The sequence below is a fragment of the Coregonus clupeaformis genome, chromosome 16 (assembly GCF_020615455.1).
Source record: "Coregonus clupeaformis isolate EN_2021a chromosome 16, ASM2061545v1, whole genome shotgun sequence".
NCBI classification, from domain to species: Eukaryota; Metazoa; Chordata; class Actinopteri; order Salmoniformes; family Salmonidae; genus Coregonus; species Coregonus clupeaformis.
This window is the reverse complement of record NC_059207.1, coordinates 28,578,440-28,600,607: the sequence shown is the minus strand read 5'-3', so window position 1 is coordinate 28,600,607 and position 22,168 is coordinate 28,578,440. Positions and strand designations below refer to the sequence as shown.

General features: G+C 41.5%; 2 protein-coding genes across 2 annotated transcripts; one reads left to right on the top strand and one right to left on the bottom strand.

The window, feature by feature from the left end:
- LOC121584660 (long-chain-fatty-acid--CoA ligase ACSBG2-like) lies at positions 1 to 12,654 on the top strand. Its single transcript, XM_041900685.2, has 14 exons — positions 1 to 88; positions 253 to 520; positions 2,699 to 2,970; positions 3,497 to 3,585; positions 3,794 to 3,914; positions 4,077 to 4,157; positions 4,529 to 4,678; positions 7,957 to 8,124; positions 8,306 to 8,487; positions 8,735 to 8,968; positions 9,155 to 9,372; positions 10,824 to 10,963; positions 11,176 to 11,419; positions 11,936 to 12,654. The coding sequence occupies exons 3-14, from the start codon at positions 2,791 to 2,793 to the stop codon at positions 12,019 to 12,021; spliced, it is 1,893 nt and encodes a 630-aa protein (XP_041756619.2). The 5' UTR covers positions 1 to 88; positions 253 to 520; positions 2,699 to 2,790; the 3' UTR covers positions 12,022 to 12,654.
- A 1,331-nt stretch (positions 12,655 to 13,985) lies between these two features.
- Positions 13,986 to 21,535, bottom strand: LOC121584662 (flavin reductase (NADPH)). The gene is made up of 5 exons (XM_041900690.1): positions 21,418 to 21,535; positions 19,764 to 19,907; positions 19,426 to 19,627; positions 18,991 to 19,155; positions 13,986 to 14,957 (listed from the first exon to the last, which is right to left on the bottom strand). Exons 2-5 carry the CDS (start codon positions 19,896 to 19,898, stop codon positions 14,794 to 14,796), a joined length of 666 nt encoding a protein of 221 aa, XP_041756624.1. The 5' UTR covers positions 19,899 to 19,907; positions 21,418 to 21,535; the 3' UTR covers positions 13,986 to 14,793.
- Positions 21,536 to 22,168: the final 633 nt, after the last annotated feature.

The window sequence follows — 22,168 nt, the reverse complement described above, 5'->3', positions numbered from 1 at the left end:
TCTTTTATTTAAGCAATTACAAGATGTCTGACCAACAGGATTCCGTTGTCACCAATGGGGTTCCTGTCGTAGAAAAGAGTTCTGAGAGGTATGTGGACCTATCGTAACCTTCTATGCTGGAGACTAATTCTGTCAGGACTGTTGAAATACCAGTTTATTATTACTTAATATTTACCAAATAATGGTACAGTATTTAATTACTGAGTGTTTATTCATTTAAAGTATATTTTATTTTCATGTTTTTGATTCTAGTTGTGTGAGTGACATTCCTCTTGGAGAAACCAAACAGTTAGCACAAGTTGCGAAACTCCAACAGAAGGATATCTACTCCAGTCCCCTCGTCAACGGAGGAGTAGTAGAACATACACAACCAAACTCTGAGTCAGAGTCTGATGGAGAAGACAAAGACAGCCAGGAGACAGCTGCTGTAGAACCTGCAGTGATAACCCCATCAAGCATACCTGAAGCAACAGCCAAACCACCCAGATCACCTGGACTAGAGGTGATCTGGCTTTCTCAGGTAATAGCAGTTTATGGTGGTAGGGATACAAGGTTTACATTTTTTAAAAATAGGATATTGACTCAACCTAACTGAAGCAGAACATATGTTTTATCACCTGTAAGAGGCACATGATACAGTGGGGGAAAAAAGTATTTAGTCAGCCACCAATTGTGCAAGTTCTCCCACTTAAAAAGATGAGAGAGGCCTGTAATTTTCATCATAGGTACACGTCAACTATGACAGACAAAATGAGGAAAAAAAATCCAGAAAATCACATTGTAGGATTTTTAATGAATTTATTTGCAAATTATGGTGTAAAATAAGTATTTGGTCAATAACAAAAGTTTCTCAATACTTTGTTATATACCCTTTGTTGGCAATGACACAGGTCAAACGTTTTCTGTAAGTCTTAACAAGGTTTTCACACACTGTTGCTGGTATTTTGGCCCATTCCTCCATGCAGATATCCTCTAGAGCAGTGATGTTTTGGGGCTGTCGCTGGGCAACACGGACTTTCAACTCCCTCCAAAGATTTTATATGGGGTTGAGATCTGGAGACTGGCTAGGCCACTCCAGGACCTTGAAATGCTTCTTACGAAGCCACTCCTTCGTTGCCCGGGCGGTGTGTTTGGGATCATTGTCATGCTGAAAGACCCAGCCACGTTTCATCTTCAATGCCCTTGCTGATGGAAGGAGGTTTTCACTCAAAATCTCACGATACATGGCCCCATTCATTCTTTCCTTTACACGGATCAGTCGTCCTGGTCCCTTTGCAGAAAAACAGCCCCAAAGCATGATGTTTCCACCCCCATGCTTCACAGTAGGTATGGTGTTCTTTGGATGCAACTCAGCATTCTTTGTCCTCCGAACAGGACGAGTTGAGTTTTTACCAAAAAGTTATATTTTGGTTTCATCTGACCATATGACATTCTCCCAATCCTCTTCTGGATCATCCAAATGCACTCTAGCAAATTTCAGACGGGCCTGGACATGTACTGGCTTAAGCAGGGGGACACGTCTGGCACTGCAGGATTTGAGTCCCTGGCGGTGTAGTGTGTTACTGATGGTAGGCTTTGTTACTTTGGTCCCAGCTCTCTGCAGGTCATTCACTAGGTCCCCCCGTGTAGTTCTGGGATTTTTGCTCACCGTTCTTGTGATCATTTTGACCCCACGGGGTGAGATCTTGCGTTGAGCCCCAGATCGAGGGAGATTATCAGTGGTCTTGTATGTCTTCCATTTCCTAATAATTGCTCCCACAGTAGATTTCTTCAAACCAAGCTGCTTACCTATTGCAGATTCAGTCTTCCCAGCCTGGTGCAGGTTTACAATTTTGTTTCTGGTGTTCTTTGACAGCTCTTTGGTCTTGGCCATAGTGGAGTTTGGAGTGTGACTGTTTGAGGTTGTGGACAGGTGTCTTTTATACTGATAACAAGTTCAAACAGGTGCCATTAATACAGGTAACGAGTGGAGGACAGAGGAGCCTCTTAAAGAAGAAGTTACAGGTCTGTGAGAGCCAGAAATCTTGCTTGTTTGTAGGTGACCAAATACTTATTTTCCACCATAATTTGCAAATAAATTCATTAAAAATCCTACAATGTGATTTTCTGGAGAAAAAAAATCTCAATTTGTCTGTCATAGTTGACGTGTACCTATGATGAAAATTACAGGCCTCCCTCATCTTTTTAAGTGGGAGAACTTGCACAATTGGTGGCTGACTAAATACTTTTTTCCCCCACTGTATATGTTTTGTAATTCATAATATAGCAGCTATAAAGACATTTGTGAAACAGGTTGACGGAACTGTGCCTGAAAGCATAATCATTTAAGGGTTGCAGACACTCATGAACAGTCAATTATTATTTGATCTATGACTATGAGAAATCTTTTCTTTTGCCTGTAATTCTTTTTTTGTTTTCGATCAATCAACTTTAACCTTTTCTATTTAATCAGAGCAATGTTCAACACTAAAACCTGACTGGTGGGTAGGCAGGGACATTCTCTGAAGTAATCTGATACAGGCAGCCCAAATATTTATGCTTCACACTGACTGCGAAGGAGGAAGGAGTAAAGCTGTACCTACCTGCATTCCACTGCATTCTTGTGGGAACAGGGAAGGGGAATACTAGTCTCTAAGATTACTCCATAAACGACCACTGATGACAGGCAACTGCTACCCCTGCTGTCCCCGCACTACAGGTGCCTCGGTGCCCCTGAAGCTGTCGGATGTGTCCCTGGCCCCAGCAGAGCAGCTCTGGTGCACCTCCAGGGACCAGGCAGTCAAGCTGAGGATGGCTGAGACGGGGCCGGGATCCGAGGCCCCCATGACCGTCCACCAGATGTTCTTGAAGACGGTGAAGATCTATGGAGACCTGCCCGCGGTGGCGTCCAAGAAAGAGGGGCAGTGGGTCACCCTGAACTGGAGGGAGTACTACCAGCAGTGCCGAGCGGCGGCCAAGAGCTTCCTCAAGGTCTGTATATTGATGTAGTTGTGTGAGTGTCTGTGCTCTTTAGTTGCTCTATGGTCTATGCTTGCGTGAGATTTAATAGAAAAGGTTTTCTATGCTCTATGTTATGATGTACTTGTACCTGGATGTGCTCTGTATTTTTCAATGGCTCGAGGCCTAGGAGTATTTTTGAACTGCGCCAGTGAATTCTAATAGAATATTAACTATAATGCAGATCTGTTAACATCACTGAATCTTCAAATAGGCTATGGACTATTTAGAATTTGACCTCCAGAGAGAGGGGATTATGAATGTTTGCACAGCAGAAAGAATGTTCTCCCATTGTCATTTCTGTCTCCTTGTAAGAATGGTGCTGGTGAAAACCAACACTTGGGTGTGTTAGATTCAAAGCTAAAGTTACTTGTCACGGAGAGGCGATAAAGTGGGGTAGTTTACAAAGCATCATATAGGTCAACAGTAAATGAGGCAGTGTGCCACATTCTCATTGATTATACATTTTTATTTCGGTCTCTTCCCCCCTCTACTGTAGTTGGGGCTGGAGCGTTACCATGGCGTCGGTATTCTGGGCTTTAACTCTCCCGAGTGGTTCATCTCAGACATCGGCTGTATCCTGGCTGGGTAATAATAACAATAATTTTCCATATAGCATGCACTGTCTTACCATGCACTACCCTGCACTATTGTTCATACTGCATTCTGTGAGACTTAGACAACCAGCTGCTTACTCATAGAAGGCTAATTCATCCCACACACTCCAAGGACAGCAATCACAGTCTAAACTACCTCAATAAGAAAGTTGTCTGACCTGATGTGTGTGGTCTGCCAGGGGTTTTGCTGCAGGCATATACACCACCAACTCCCCCGAGGCGTGTCAGTATGTGGCAGACAACTGTGAGGCCAACGTCCTGGTGGTGGAGAACCACAAACAGCTCCTCAAAATCCTCCAGGTGAGACCCCATAACACGAAGATTTTAAAATTACAATAATCCAATACTGCGCTCTAAATTGTATTTGTAAGTAGATCGAGTGAACATAGTCTCTTTATACATGTATTGATTTTGTGCCAAAATGATTCATTATAAATTCCCTACTTTGTCCATACCTTTCAGATTAAGGACCAGCTTCCACACTTGAAAGCTATTGTTCAGTACAAGGATGAACTGCAACAGAAGCTGCCAAACCTGTACACTGTAAGTTTGTATTGAAATGAAGAAGATCTATAAGCATCATCATGTTTAGCCGCCCGGGAAAAAAACATTCCTGATTTGCATAACGGATATAGCAATGTTAGTAGCACACAGTATTTCCTTGAATATTGTAGTACACAATATTTCCTGTCACACACTGTAACTGTAACTGTGAGACTCTTAATCCCTTCACATTACTGAGCAAACTGAGCCAAGTCAAGCTGTACTGGGCTGGCTTGATTACGCATCCACCATAGTTGATGGAACCCTTCTGAAAAGGACAATGTGAAAATAAAATATCCAAGCCAGTACGGTTGAGATTGGCCCTATATTGTGAATCAGGTGTTATTGACTCAACCTCTGTCCTCCTACAGTGGGCTGAGTTTATGAAGCTGGGCGAGGAGGTGTCTGATGAACTGCTGGATGCCGTGGTGGACAGTCAGAGGGCTAACCAGTGTTGTACGCTCATCTACACCTCTGGAACCACGGGCAACCCCAAAGGGGTCATGCTAAGCCATGACAATGTGAGTATTGACAATGACATGATCAGTACGCGATTTCAATCTTGGTGGGGCAAAAAATAAAATAATGTGGGATGCATGCCAGCAAAGCCACTACACTACACTACACTACACAACACAACACTAAACAATACATTCATTGCACTATAACGGTGACAAATGGTGCCCACAAACTGTTAGGGCCTACATAAAGCTGTCCCAACAGCAGAGTCCCAACAGCAGTCCCAACACCTTACCACTGCTACACCTGGCTATCAGCAGAGCCTTGTCTGGCAGCGAAACAGTTCATTCAGACTCATTTACTGCCTTTAAAAAAAACATAGCTGATATGGCTGACTTGCTTAAACAAATGTGGTTTCTACTGACAATTGAGATGTACAAACAATGGCATAAGGGGACGACAAGCAGATAAGAGGCAATCCGTAATTTCGATTAAGACATTAATGAGCGAGCTAGGACGGACGTAGTCAATATAACTATTTGTTCAGCACTTTTGAAATGTACAGCGACAGAATTCAGAACATGGGCCGTTCTTACAGTGTTCTCCCTGTACACCAAGTCAGAACCGTAGGATAAATAAAGGGGGCATATAAGCAGACAATGAAAGCTCTTACAATATTAGATGATTACATTTCTCAAAAACAGGTTATAGGCTACATGTGCACCACCAAGTCAGAACAGTAGGCGAAATTAAGAGGTGAAAATCGACCAAATTATTAGGGTGAGGCACATGGGCTACTAACAGCTTACTACACAACATACACTTAGTATTACTTTCTTAGCTACAGCATACATATCTCCCTGGCATATTACATTATTTATGCAGCAGCATACAATACCTTTTTAGACTCACCTTGTTGTGCTGTGCTCACTTGAACAGGAAGGTGGCGCAGCGGTCCTTCGTGGGCAAATTTTGTCATCAAACTTTGTCATCAAAGTCTGGCATTCTCTGGATTTATGGTGCTTTCAAGACAACTGGGAAAAGGTTGAATCATGATGACGTCAGTGATCTTTAGGTCATAGCTCTAGAAAGAGGCCCGAGTTCCGGATTTACAATTCCGAGTTGGATGAAAGTTCAAATAAGTTCAAAACTAAGTTCAAAACTTATTTTCCCAGTCGTAGCTCGTTTTTCCCGAGTTCCCAGTTGTCTTGAACTCACTGAAGTCAGATTTTGCAGTTCCGAGTTAACAGTTGTTTTGAGCGCGACACAAATCATGCTTCATTGACAGCATGGCCAATGTTGAATGTTTATCATTTAAACCATGAAAAGAGACCTTTAATCTTAGACTTGGGACCACACAGCCACTCCACTGAATAGCAGGCTAATGATTGCTTTGCAATGCTTGCAGTTAGCCACTGATTCGTTCCAACCCACTCATTGTTGAATTTGCAACTTGTTGTGTAATGTTTATGTCCAATGGCTGATGAGCACCGATACATTTTATCTATAATTTCTCTTCATTATTTATCTTCATATGACAAGGATTAAAAAGGATTTGCCAGTAGATTGTCGACTTGATTAATGATGATGACTGCTAGTTAAGATTTTGAAAGTATGATGTTAACATGATCAGTCCAATCAAAGCTACTGTAGATGTAACGTGATTTTACGTCATTTTATCTGTGGCCAATGACCTTGAGCCTTCTTGGATGGGCACTTCTAATGTAACTCTATGGCAGCACGCAAGGGGCTTGAATTATCTAGCTCTACCCTTAGACTTGGCGGTGACGTAGTGTCCCCATGAGTGACATAACACTGAGCCAATCACGGCGCAACGCTCCGTATTTTCTGCTGGCTTGCCCCACCACCACAGAAAGCACTGAGCTAGGCTGAAACACCTGCATTTTGGAGCTGCCTTACTCAAGAAAACAAAAAAGAGACCATGTTTGTATGTGGCTTTATTAACTCAAAGATATATATATATTTGTTTTACATTGTTTGCAAACTGATATGTGACATGTATTAATGGCAAAATAACATGCAAAACAGGCAAGCCCCCCCCCCAAAAAAACGATATATTAAAAAAAAATGTTGCTAAAAATGTGGGGCCCTGAATGACGGGCCGCCACTGGACATGATGATGTACAGTGCATTCGGAAAGTATTCAGACCCCTTGACTTTTTCCACATTTTGTTACGTTACAGCCTTTTTCTAAAATGGATTAAATGAAATTGTTTCCTCATCAATCTACACACAATACCCCATAATGACAAAGCAGAAACAGGTTTTTAGAAATGTTTGCAAATGTATTAAAAATAAAAATCGGAAATATCACATTTACAGTAGGGGAAAAAAGTATTTAGTCAGCCACCAATTGTGCAAGTTCTCCCACTTAAAAAGATGAGAGAGGCCTGTAATTTTCATCATAGATACACGTCAACTATGACAGACAAAATGAGAAAAAATATCCAGAAAATCAAAAAAAATAAAAACTTGCTCCAGAGACCTCAGGACCTCAGACTGGGACAAAGGTTAACCTTCCAACAGGACAACAACCCTAAGCACACAGCCAAGGCTTCGGGACAAGACTCTGAATGTCCTTGGGTGGCCCAGACAGAGCCGGGACTTGAACCCGATCGAACATCTCTGGAGAGACCTGAAAATAGCTGTGCTCAGACATGACTAACTGACAGAACTTGAGAGGATCTGCAATGAAGAATGGGAGAAACTCCCCAAATACAGGTGTGCCAAGCTTGTAGCGTCATACCCAAGAAGACTTGAGGCTGTAATCGCTGCCAAAGGTGCTTCAACAAAGTACTGAGTAAAGGGTCTGAATACTTATGTAAAAGTATTATTTCAGTTTTTTATTTGTAATACATTTGCAAAAATGTCTAAAGACCTGTGTTTGCTTTGTCATTATGGGTATTGTGTGTAGATTGATGATCGAAAAAAACAATTTAATCAATTTTAGAATAAGGCTTTAACGTAACAAAATCTGAAAAAAGTTAAGGGGTCTGAATACTTTCCCGAATGCACTAAAAATAGACTAGTCAGGAAAAAGGTCTATATTTACATGTACATTTACTGTACCGCACTATCCAGGTGGTTCCTCCTTCATCCTCACAGAATGTGGTGACGCCCTCAGACACATTATATGTACTATATAGTGGAGATAGCTCTTGGGCCACTGGGCACTGGATTCAGTATGTGAAAGTGTCACAGTTTTATCCATGTATTGTTCACATCAAGTAAAGGACAAACAAAACATCTTATAGTTTCCTCTGTGGTAAAGGAGGTTGTAATAACATTGGTTGAAAGCCTCATCTGACTCTCTCCTCAGATTACCTGGACTTCAAATGCGGCGGGCGCCATGACAGGTCTGCAACATGGTGTGGAGTGCGTGGTGAGCTACCTGCCCCTGAGCCATGTAGCTGCCCAGGTCAACGACATGTGGATCGCTATGAGATTTGCAGGGGCAACGTATTTCGCAGACCCAGACGCCCTGAAGGTCAGAATCCCTAACTGTTATATTACAGATAATGATGCTGTGCATTGCTTTCCTTTCAAAATGCTGTTTACTAAGGCAATAATTGATTGAGGTGTGGTGGTTTGGTTTTGACTGGGTTGGGAAGGGTGGGACTGGGGTAACTTTATATGACTTGATAACTGGTAACTTTCTGATTTCATAGGGCTCTTTGGGGACTACTCTGAAAGAGGTGCGCCCCACCAGTTTCCTGGGAGTTCCCCGTGTGTGGGAGAAGATGCAGGAGAAGATGAAAGCCATCGGTGCCAAGTCCTTTGGTATGAAGAAAAGAGTGGCTGACTGGGCTAAATCCATCGGATTGCAAGTCAGCTACAGTGCCATGAATGGGTAAGGATTTATGTCAGGTTGTTGTTGTTCATTAAACCCACACTTCAGAAAGAAGGCATATTTTCAGTGCACCAAATTATTTTTGATTTGTTTCACCCATAGATATGATCTTATCAATAACATTAGAAAAAACATGCATCCTCACTCACGCCCAAATAGCATTTTTTACATCCTAAACTAGATTAAATTCCACCCCTAATATTTTCCACAATGTGTGGTATTCCTCCTTGTTTGTTGTGGATTACAGTGAGAACCTGGTGCCCTGGGGCTTCATGCTGGCAAACAACCTGGTGTTTAAGAAGGTTCGCTGGGCCATGGGCCTGGACCGCTGCAAGAACTGCTTAACGGGGGCCGCACCCATCACTAAGGAGACTCTGGAGTACTTCATGAGCCTTAGCCTCCCCCTGTATGAGCTGTATGGGATGAGTGAAAGCACCGGCCCTCACACCATCTCCTGGGAGAATAACTTCAAGATCATGAGGTCAGCAACTGGAAAACTAGGATGTGAACTGACATTTTTAATGACAGTTACATTAATTAATTTGTAGTTGACAAAGCTATCATTGCATAATAGCAAAGAATTAATTGATACTGATAAGCCATCAGATATGAAGTGACATCTAATAAACATTCTTGCTTTTCGGTCTCACCGTGATGTTATCCTCAGCTGTGGAAAGGTAGTGGTTGGCTGCCAGACCAAGTTGGATAAGCCAGACGAGGATGGGAATGGTGAGATCTGTTTCTGGGGGCGTCATGTGTTCATGGGCTACCTGAACGAGCCAGAGAAGACTGAGGAGGCCCTGGACCAGGAGGGCTGGCTGCACTCTGGAGATCTGGGCAAGCACGACAAGGACAACTTCCTATTCATCACAGGGAGGATAAAGGGTATAGTACTTACTTATAGTTTATTTTATAGATGTATATACAGTAGCCATTATACAACATGGCTGCCAGTGCTGGGTGTCAATGGGAATAGGATGCAGTTGCTCCTAGACACTGATCTACGTTCAATTTTATGTACCTTCTCCTGATCCTAAGTCTGTGCCTAAGGGTAACTTCCCCATATGAAAAAATAATATAGTATACTATGCTCTAAATACTGTAGTATTGCTATATTTATATACTATAGTATTGACTTTAGTGTTTTTGCGGAAGTATACTATAGTATTCACTGTAGTGTTGTTGCGGACATGACTGTAGTATACTATAGTATTCACTGAAGTGTTTTTGCGGCCATAACTGTAGTATACTATAGTATTCACTGAAGTGTTTTTGTGGACATGACCATAGAATACTATAGTATTCACTGTACTGTTTTTGTGGACATGACTGTAGTATACTCTAGTAAAATAGTATAAATACTGTAGTAAGAACTATTGTATATACTATAGCAATTACTGTAGTGTTTTTGCAGATATTACTGTAGTATTTAGTGTTTTTTGTTTCATTATCTTTGACATAGAAGTGGGCCTTTTTCCTTGAGCAAATTTTCCATAACCTGTAGGTAGGTAGGAATGGAGTCTGATCGGATATTTCAGAGCCTCTGCACTTCTCTATAACCTGTAGGGAATATACTTCGCATGTAGGTGTCTCACTCATGGGTGGTACAAATAGGGATATAGGGGATGGGAATGGGTGGAGTATATGCAAATGAAATACTGTTGTACTACTATAGTTTTAAAATCTTACTGTAGTATTTAATACAGTGTTTTTTTGCGGATAATACCGTAGTATTTCAAATACACTGAGTGTACAAAACATTAGGAACACCTTCCTAATATTGAGTTGCACCCTCTTTTGCCCTCAAAACAGCCTGAATATGTCGGGGCATGGACTCTACAAGGTGTTGTTCTATAGGGAGGCTGGCCCATGTTGACTCCAATGCTTCTCACGGTTGTGCCAAGTTGGCTGGATGTCCTTTGGGTGGTGGACCATTCTTGATAGTAGAACACTGTGTAGACAGTCTCCCGAGTGGCGCAGTGGTCTAAGGCACTGCATCGCAGTGCTAGCTGTGCCACTAGAGATCCTGGTTCGAATCCAGGCTCCGTCGTAGCCGGCCGCGACCGGGAGACCCATGGGGCGGCGTGCAATTGGCCCAGCGTCGTCCAGGGTAGGGGAGGGAATGGCCGGCAGGGATGTAGCTCAGTTGATAGAGCATGGCGTTTGCAACGCCAGGGTTGTGGGTTCGATTCCCACAGGGGGTATGAATTTTTTTAAATGTATGCACTAACTGTAAGTCGCTCTGGATAAGAGCGTCTGCTAAATGACTAAAATGTAAATGTAAAATGTAGACCTATGATCTAAATATCCTAAGAATGAAATCTCTTGTCCTGCAGAGCTTATCATAACAGCAGGAGGAGAGAACATCCCACCTGTACCAATTGAGGATGCAGTGAAAGCAGAGATCGCCATCATCAGCAACGCCATGTTGCTCGGAGACAAGTTGAAATTCCTCTCCATGATGCTCACGCTCAAAGTAAGGCCTCAAACGTTAGATGTGTCCTGTATTGCCAACTCCTATGGTCATTGGCATGCTTTAGAATTCTTGCTTTAGAATTATTAAGCAATTAGAATATAGTTATACAGCACGAACAGATCTGGAACCAGGCTATTTGATGTTTGCTCTGTTCAGCAAATACTACAACTCCTGGATCACTCCTAACCTTTGACCCCACTCTCCCTCCGTAGTGTGTAGTCGACGACAATGGTGAGCCGACGGATGAGCTGACCCCAGAGTCTGTGGCGTTCTGCCAGCAGCATGGCGTCACGGCAACCAAGGCCTCTGAGATCATAGCCAGTAAGGAACCAGCTATTTACAAGGCCATCCAGGAGGGCATAGAGCGCGTGAATGCTAAGGCCACCTCCAACGCCCAGAGAGTCCAGAAGTGGGTCATTTTGGACAGAGATTTCTCCATATCCGGGGGGGAACTGGGTGAGTCAGTCAGTGTGAGAAATCAGTGGCTGGTTTTTATTGGTTGGTTCTGTCTGTTTGAGCATGTGACAGAAGAGAGCAGTGAATAGTCTTGGATCGCATTTTCTTCCTCATCTTAGTGAGTTGATTTTGTGTGCTTCTTTGTTCATTGTGGGATTAAAATAAATATATATTAAACTAAAGCTAGATAACTAAACTAAAGCTAGTCTTGTGAGGTTGTAGGTCATTTTCAATAGATCATTTGCTTTTTCATAATTTGACACACTTTTACAAAGAACTCAGAGAGAAGTAAGTAAGTGTTTTGACAGTAATGTTTATCATGGACAGTATCTGATGCGGCAGTCTTGTGACTGTTTTATACCAAACAACATTCCTGTGGATACCATTGCATATTTGCATAATCTTTCTACCAAGCTGTTGAGGAAGTCAAATGTTGTGATTGAAGAAGCACAGGAAAGCGAGGACACCCATTTTGAGAGCACAGTAAGTCCATTATTTCTTCTATCTTCTCTCCAGGACCTACCATGAAGCTAAAGAGGGGGGTTGTTGTCAAAATGTTCCAGGAGAAAATCAACGAGATTTATGGAATGGCACAAGAATAACAGAGGAACTCAACAAGGACTAGAGAAAATTGGAAGACTGTAGTTATTGGACTATTAAATGCATATGTAGACATTTGAATGTGTCTCGTTCTCCAGTAACTAGAGAATTATCCCATTGGTATCTGCTCCATATCAATATTTATGCTGTTTTAATGTACATAAGATTTCACAGCAATGATATTTGCACTTTTTTTGTAAATAAACCGTATAATCATCATCGCCAAATCTAGTGTCCACAACAGTGAAAGCAGTTTGTGCTTCTTGTAAGCTACTCTGCAAAAATTAACTGTTATTGCAACCATGGCAATAGTTTCAAAGTCATATCACTATCATAGGCTTTTTAGTTTATTATTTGTTAAATATATGAACATGTTTGCAAAAACCACTTGTTATGTTCTCTCAAGATGTGCCAGGAGAATCTAAGGAGATACCAAGGAGAATGTAAATGTAGCAATGCTATACTGTACACACTTCAAGTAAATGAGAATGCTATCAAAACAAAATCATTGTATCATTAATGTAATGTTTGTCAAGTGATTCCATCGTTATTTGGATGATACACTGTAATATTAATTTTGTATTAGATTTTAGCCAATTCTTTTCCATGTACATTATAATAAATATTAAAATGTTTATTTTTATGTGTTAAATGAACATGATCAATAAAAGCAAAACGCAAACAAACTGTTCTGGACCCCCCAAAAAAACCATAACGTTGGTAGTATCTCACATGAACCTTACTTCCTGTCCAAGGTAGTGTCTTTGTTGTTTCACTTGAACAGCAATTATGAATTTCCTCATCAGAGGACAGTGCCTGTGATGTGACAGCTACTGTATGACTTCATAGAAACCATTTGACAAGAGGCTTTATACGCCGGAGGTTCTGCTGAGATAGCTCATGCTGAACTAGCTACGTACTGTTTGTTCTTATAGTTTTCCTACGAATGTCTGCTACTTGTCTTTTACAGGTGACCCCTTAATTATTGAAACCTCCATCCTGTGTAAATTAGGCAAGAGCCTATTGGGCTGATGGGGAACTCCCTGGACCGTGGTCTTATAATGGTATGTATTACAAACTGGGATACATACCCCACCATGAGAGGTGTTGTAGCAGTGTGGAAAAGTAATGTATTACAGTGACACTAAGCACCAGGTACAGTGGTGTTGGTCCTTCTCAAGTACTGTATCTAAACCTACTGATGTCACCAAACTACAGGAACCCACGGTAAAGTTTGTAATTATGGGAACTGAAGCCGTAAGCGTGGAGGTTCAACACAAATAGGTCTCCTTTAAATTCTTATAATACTAGAATTACCATTGAATTATCCCTAGTTTAGCTACCATGCTGTGTTATCATGTGTTGCTGCCATGCTGTGTTGTTGTCTTAGGTCTCTCTTTATGTAGTGTTGTGGTGTCTCTCTTGTCGTGATGTGTGTTTTGTCCAACATTACTTTTTTCTCTCCGCAGGAGGCCTTTTGCCTTTTGGTATGCCGTCATTGTAAATAAGAATTTGTTCTTACCTGACTTGCCTAGCTAAATAAAGGTTAAATAAAATAAAAATAAATGTAAACTGACCTCATGCCCCTTTATAATTTCCCCTAAAAGATTGAACAGGATTGGCTAGGTAAGTACTATAGGTACAGTAATAGCTCCATCTGGTTTCTGGCATACTGTTTACATATATCCTTTCAGATCCTCACATCAGTGTCAAGAAAAGCCTATGGGGTAAGGACTGGCAGTAGTGTGGGTGACAGACAGTAGGGGTCAGTTGTGATTGGGAAGGATGTCATCTCAAAGCCTTCCAGGCCATTAACCTGGTCAACCAGACAGACTGCTGCTCTCATGTTTTGTTTCAGCGCAGTGTCCTTCTAGTTTAGGAGGCTTCAAGGCTACTGCAGGACAAAGAGAATTTGGCCAATTGTCAAACAGCATTTCAACAGACAAATTGGTCAATCAGCGACTGGTCAAAGTAATTTCACAATTTATTAGTGGGGAAAGGTTGCTGATGGCTGCATACTGATTGCACAAAGTTAAATCCCATAGGGGCTTACAGCATGATAGGCAACTGACATTTCTCTGAGGTTGAATATAAGCCAAATCTCCCAAAAAAGTTAAGATTTTATGTAATGGGTCAATCAAATGATCCTTCGACAGAACAGTGAGCTCCTTACTGACCGACATTCACACCTGCACCAGGAACCTTTGGTCAATTACACACCTACACGCAGAATGCTGACCTACTTGGGCAAACATTTGTTAATTATTATGTTCAAAATGTGTTAACGTATTACAGTATTCAATTAATCAATAATATCTGACAAGTATTAATGAATAACAACCACAAAATGGAAAATATGCTATTTTACACCATATGAAGTGAGTCCCTCACAGTAATGATGACAGTTTATGATACTGTAATGCCCCTATGTGGTAACAATCATTTATGACAATACCTTCATAGTGCAGATTTACCATAAACATAATTTTGCATAATACATGAAAAATTATGTAATTTCTTTTTCAAAGAGTCCCTAGACCTTCAATGACTCATTCTACCATTTTAAATGTTTGCTTCATGCCAAGTCACAAAAATATAGCTTATGTCTTTTTAGGGTAAAAAACTCCACATCACAAATGGAATAAAAACATTGATACATTTTGTCGAAACCAGCAAAAATAAATGTAATTTAATTTTCACAATAATTAAAATAGCACAAGATGGTAAACAATATTACAATTAAAGGCTGAAGCAAACAGAACGTTGATAGTGTTTCATTCATGTTTGGTTGTGATGGCAACCGCCTTGTTGAACCAGGCATTGGTGTTGAGGAGGAAGAGCATGAAACGAGCCACATCACCCCTTCCTACAGCACTTCCTACAGGCTGGCCATTGGAGTCAGGAACAAAGTAGCCCTCGTGGGTAAGGAACTCTTTAGCTGGTGAAAAGAACAAATTAAATAGAGACCCATTGGTTCCCATCATCATTATGATTGGATCAAAGGTCAATTTCACTAAGTCTTCTGAGAAAAGTGCAGGGACTGGTAGTAGCAGAACTATGACTCTAAGTTAAACCCTTACACTCGTGGGAATTGGCCTATATGGATAGGGCTAAATTGAAATGTTTCTTACAGAAGAAATATGGAAAGCATATGCATAACCACAGTATCAATCAAAAGGGAACAGTTTGGAGATTATGGGAAAATAATTAGCCTAAAGATGAGGACAAAACAGTTCATCTGAGACTGATTCCAAACATTACGCTGCTGATTTTATGTGCATTTTACATTTACTGTACTTTTTGCCGCATTTGTTGATAACAAAATCTGAAAATACTCTGGAGACATTCAGTAACATAATAAGAATATTCATGGTACTTTGGGGTAGGTGCAACATAAGACAAAACTATGACAAGGGTTTGAGTGAGAGGACTAACTGGTGTCTCCAAGTGGCCACACACCTCCAAAGTGTGCACAGTTCCTATGTAATATCAATGTTCTTTTATGACTCAAAGAAGAGTCTTCAACTATAAGGTGCTATTTTGAGCTCTCCTAGCTGTGCTGTTGAGGAACTAGAGCAAGCATTTGTAATTGTTTTGTTTGGAACAGAGCCCTGCCATCACACAATTACTGTTGTTGTTTACGCATTCCAGAAACGGTCCATTATAAATCTGAGTCAGGTGGGCATCATTTGAAAGTGTGCTCTATTGCCAACACGGCTAGCTAAGTTACAAAATACGATCTTACAGTAGTATGCTTTCACAAGGCAATTCAGAGAAGCAGATTGTAATTTTGGTGCGCATAGGATAGTCATAACTGCATTCAGATGCGTGTTCCCTGCCAAAATAATTCACAATACAACAAACATAGGCTCATTCTGTTCAGAACAACCCAGGGTAAGACGCCATGTCATCTTGGAGCTGTACATCAAGCATAGTGATCATAAATGTTGACACATTGGCTTGCTTTTATGACATCAAAGCAGAATTTATGATAATCTTCAACGTCTCATCTTTCAAAAATACATAGAGTCCTCTTTATTAACAGCATTTCCCTCACTCAGACAACAAAACATTTGCAAAAGTTGCCCAATTAGCGGGAGGGATGGGGGCAACTTCTTGCCGTGCGCAGTGCTCAAGTTCAGACCCGCTGTCAGTCAAAACCAATACTGCGCTGTGAAGCGGAGACCTTCAGCTCTGACATCATGTATAGCATGTTACTGTACAGCAACTGTGTTCCAATTTAGGTGCTTATAATAATCATAATCATAATTTATTACATTTGTAAAGCGCTTTTCATTATACGGAATAATCTCAAAGTGCAAAAAATTTAAATTAAAAAAGAAATAGTAAAGAATAATAATAATAATGGACACAACTAGGCAGGGCAACTGACCAAGGAGCACAGATTTCAACAGAAAGCCTTCCTAAAGAGAAAGGTCTTTAGTCCCGTTTTAAAGGAGCCCAGAGTCTGGTTCCTTCAGGTGGTCCGGGAGGGCATTCCAGAGGCTGTGGGCGGTCGAGCTAAATGCCCGATCCCCCAAGGAGCACAGCTTGGTACTAGGGATGTGCAGGAGCAGGCTATCACTTGATAGGGGTTATGGAGGGAGAGCTGTTTTCGTGAATACACTGGAAAGTCAGCAGGAGGGTTTTGAATTCAATCCGGAATGAGACAGGGAGCTAGTGCAGAGATGCTAGGATGGGGGTGATGTGATGGTGTTTCCGCACTCTCATCAGGATCCTGGCAGTTCTGGATTTATTGGAGCTTCTGGAGATTCCTGACAGGGATCCCGATGAAGAGTGTGTTGCAGTAATCTAGCCTTGAGGAGATAAAGGCATGGTCGAGCTTCTCTGCATCAGACTGAGTGAGGGTGGGATGGAGTTTGGCAAAGTTCTTGAGGTGATAGAATTACGATTTACACAGTTGTTTGATGTGGCTGTCAAAGTTCACCCAGACTGGAAACTGAGGAGGAGAGAGTGATGTTCTGTCCTGCAATGGTGAGGTCTGTTATTGGTGAGTGCTGTACCTGGTAGGGGGTGCCAACAAGTAGGGCCTCGGTTTTGCTGCTGTTCAGTTGAAGGAAGTTTTGCGTCGTCCATGCCTTTATCTCCTCAAGCTAGCCAGGGAGGGTTACTTCTGAACCTGAAAGTGGTTCAGTCTTACGTGATGACTTACGTGATTACTGTAAGTCAATATATTCGAAATATGCATACTGTATGACAAAATGAATCCTGTAACAATGCAAATGTTTGAGTCTTTTAGACCAATCTTTAAAGGTCCAATGCAGCCGTTCTTTTCTCAAACAATTAAGCACCTTATTGTGATTCTTTTCAATTAAAATGGTAAAAAATAAACAAAAATAGCTTCTTAGCAAAGAGCAATTGATCAAGCAAGAATTTTGCTAGGACTGTCTGGGAGTGTTCTGAGTGGGGAGGGGAAAACCGAAAACTAGCTGATATTGGCAGAGAGGTTTGGAACTCTCTTTCTTATTGGTCTCTTTACTAATTTACTGCCTACTGATATCACCAGGCAGGCCAAAACTCCATCCCACCACAACAGTCTTTTCAAACAGCTCTTACACTAAAATGGCATTATGATCATTTTCACAATTTCACAGGATTATTCCAACCTCATTGTGTGGAAATATATATAAAACACAGACAAATCATGTTTTTGACTGCACTTTGCCTTTAACCCAGCTCCAGGTTACAGTATACACTACATGACCAAAGGTATGTGGACACCTGCTCATTGAACATCTTATTCCAAAATCATGGGCATTAATATGGAGTTGGTTCCCCTTTTGCTGCTATAACAGTCTCCACTTCTAGGAAGGCTTTCCACTAGATGTTGGAACATTGCTGTAGGGACTTGCTTCCATTCAGCCACAAGATAATTAGTGAGGTCGGGCACTGATGTTGGGCGATTAGGCCTGGCTCGCAGTCGGCATTCCAATTCATCCCAAAGATGTTTGATGGGTTGAGGTCAGGGCTCTGTGCATGCCAGTCATGTTTTTCCACACCGATCTCGAAAAACCATTTCTGTGTGGACCTCGCTTTGTGCATGGGGCATTGTCATGCTGAAACAGGAAAGGGCCTTCCCCAAACTGTTGCCACAAAGTTGGGAGCACAGAATCATCTAGAATTTCATTGTATGTTGTAGTGTTAAGATTTCCCTTCACTGGAACTAAGGGGCCTAGCCCGAACCATGAAAAACAGCCCCAGACCATTATTCCTCATCCACCAAACTTTACAGTTGGCACTATGCATTGGGGCAGGTTGCGTTCTCCTGGCATCCGCCAAACCCAGATTAGTTCATCGGACTGCCACATGGTGAAGCGTGATTCATCACTCCAGAGAACGCGTTTCCACTGCTCCAGAGTCCAATGGCGGCGAGCTTTACACCACTCCAGCCAACACTTGGCATTGCGCATGGTGATCTTAGACTTGTGTGCGGCTGCACGGCCATGGAAACCCATTTTATGAAGCTCCCGACTAACAGTTCTTGTATTGACGTTGCTTCCAGAGGCAGTTTGGAACTCGGTAGTGAGTGTTACAACCGAGGACAGACAATTTTTATGCGCTATGTGCTTCAGCACTCGGCGGTCCCGTTCTGCGAGCTTGTGTGGCCTACCACTTCGCGGCTGAGCCGTTGTTGCTCCTAGACGTTTCCTCTTCACAATAACAGCACTTACAGTTGACCAGGGCAGCTCTAGCAGGGCAGAAATTTGACAAACTGACTTGTTGGAAAGGTGGCATGCTATGACGGTGCCACATTGAAAGTCATTGAGCTCTTCAGTAAGGCCATTCTACTGCCAATGTTTCCTATGGAGATTGCATGGCTGTGTGCTCAGTTTTATACACCTGTCAGCAACGGGTGTGGCTGAAATAGCCGAATCGAATAATTTGAAGGGGTGTCCAAATACTTTTGTATATATAGTGTATCTAAACTAGACCCTATTCGTCGGTCTTACCTGTGGCAGGTAAATTCTTGAGACCCGGCGGCCTGACAACAGTCCAGTTAATATCCGGTGTCTTCTTCAGAAAGTGCTCCATCTCAAACATATTGCTAAGGACACTTCGGATCATTGGCAGCAGCAGGAAGCGGATGAGGTAAGATGACTGTGTGCCAGAGTTAGCTATGGGGATGAGAATGAGAAGAAGTTAAGGGAATGCTGTTTCACAATGATAAAAACACACAACTGACTTTGTACATTAAAAGGCAACATGATCACTGATGAAATACAGTCATGGCATTGTTCATTTAACCCTTATTTTACCAGGTTAGTGAGGCCTTATGCATCCCTTGGTGGATTGAGGCCTAAGTAAGTAAGTTTCCAGGTAAGTTGACTGAGAACACATTCTCAAGTCGTTCTCAAAAGTAATCAGTCCTATTTTACTTTACTTACGGTCAGTGTACCATGAAGTCATGGTGATTATGCGGTTCACTTTGGCCTCTCTCATGGCGTTTACCGCGGCCCTCATAGACAAGGTGTATCCAGTGACTCCGGAGAGAAAGGATGCAGGGAACCCCAGGCAGGATACAACTGCATCTTGTCCTTGGAAGTGAAGTTTTAGGCTGTCTTCTGAGAAAATATTGCCCTCAACCACCTGACAGAATAGAGAAAATAGCAGTTTTATCTCACACTTCATAAAGCCTCTATTAAAAACATTGCTGCTGCCTGCAACACAGAGGAAATGTAAAAAGACAACAATTTGTGCTCAGACAAGACATTACATTACTTACCTTTAATTTCTCGTGTTGCACTGTCAATTTCCCTGGATTCCTGACAATGGCAGTGACAGTGTGTCCCTGCTGAAGAGCTTGGTTTATCAGATACTGTCCCGTCTGTCCAGTGGCTCCAAGCACGGCTATCTTCATCTTGACACTCTGCAAAATAAATATAATGTACAGTCAGGAAGTCAATCAAACCATAGCCAGATACTTTTCTGTAAACAGAAATCCCGACGACGATAAGTTACAAAAGCATTAACTCACATTTATAACAGTGCAAGTTTACAAGCAAGGTTGTGCAGTGAATAGACTTATCACATGAATAGACTGTGTAGCAACACCCACATGTTTCATAACTGCTTGAAACATAATGAACTTGAAATGTATTAGGTCTTATTCTTCTATAACAACAAATGTCCATTTGCATTTACATTTGAGTCATTTAGCAGCCGCTGTTATCCAGAGTGACTTACGGTAGTGAGTCATACACTTTCATAGTTTGGTACTTTTAACCCATATTAGCCTTCAGGATTTTTTAAGTGTGAATTGGAACGTTCACTTAGAAATGTTTCAGACACATACTAGAAACGCCAAGAAAGGACATGACCTGTGTGTATTGAATGGACATTTACAATAGGTCTATTTACACAGTAGATGGCAGTGTGTACCCCTTCATTATTCCACTAACAAACCAACCCACCCCAATGTCACCACTGCCAACTGCATCTCTTTTCATAATGGGCATAACAAGCAGCCTTATAGAGAGCCATAACAAAGCGGATCACAATGAAATATGATACATTTTTAGTGAGGAAAACCCTCGATTTATTATCTGAAAAGTGAACTTGGATTTTGATTATGAACTGTTGAAGTTCAAAAGGCAATACTGTGAAAACATGAACTGATTGTTCCGGACTTTTATAGACTGCCTCCTGTGTTTGCCTGTAAGGCCCTTCAGGAGACAGAATAAAACCCGGATTAATCTAGGGGGAAATTTGACTGTGTGGCGCGAGGTCTGATCACAATGTCTGTGTTGTATCCATCTGAAAATGATTATTTCTGCAACTGTGAAATGATAATGGAGAGTAAGCTAAGGCAAGGAATATAAAAGAAGGCAGCATTATGAAAATCGAACCAAGAAATTAGAAAATGTCAGAAGATGAGAATGTGAATAGAGGTATTTTATTCTATCTGATGGGCTCCACATGCACTGAAAATAACCTCCAGACTGTAGGCTACACTGCATAGGAATAATTACATTTTTACATTTTACATTTACATTTTAGTCATTTAGCAGACGCTCTTATCCAGAGCGACTTACAGGAGCAATTAGGGTTAAGTGTTTACGTCATTTAGCAGACGCTCTTATCCAGAGCGACTACAAATTGGTGCATTCACCCTATAGCCAGTGGGATAACCACTTTACAATTATACTTTTTTTTTTTTTTTGGGGGAACAATAATCTTATATACAGTTGTCATGTTTTATTTCATAACTCATATGTTTTGCAGCAAACTTGATTTCATTTCCCATGTCCTATCCCTTGGTGATGATGACCAAATTACATAAGGTTTGTCAGCTGTTGGGCTATAACCACACAATCTACAATACTGCGAATGGTTCATGCATTGCAAATATGGCTAACCATGTAGAGTAATTGACTCACAAATGCGATCAAACAATCCGTTTGCTCCAACAGTAATGTCAAAGCTCACGCTTATGTAGTAAAGGGCATCATATAACCAAGTTGTGTTTCACAATCGTCTCTGCGACTAAAAACATTTCCTGATACACCCAGAATAAATACTTGTGACTTGGATGCATTCAAGATCTGCAATGTTTCACATGGTTTCGTCTTTTGATTGAGCAGTTCACGATATAAATAGTCAATGTTACTTTTTCTAATCACAGTCACAATTATTTATTTATTATGAAGCATTGTTTTGCTGTAGGCTTAATGAAAAAAGCCTTTTTATGTGAAAATAACAATGAAACTGTTTTGCTCTGAGACCAGAGGTGCGTTAAGTTCTCTTGAACGTTTGCTACGTTGCGGAACGGTTTGTTCTGAACGACAGAACGTTCTTGTATGTTCTTGAACAGACTTTGAACTACGTTTTCTCCCGTTTGGTGGGTGTGGCTTTAAGCAATGAGTGACGTATTTAAAGGAAAGTGGCCACGCTGACGGCGTTTCACAACCCTTCATCGTTTTTTAACTGGTCGTGTAGTACAGCACCGTTTCCGTTCAATTCAATGTTCCAGAACGTAAAAACGTACTGAACGCAGCCCAGGCTGGATCCGCATATCCGCTGCTGTGGTCAGATGATCTGCTCTCACCTTGAAGCGGCAATCTGCAGTTCAAACAACAACAAAAGACACCCGCCACAGATTTGGCATACGGCTGAGGGATGGGGCTGGAT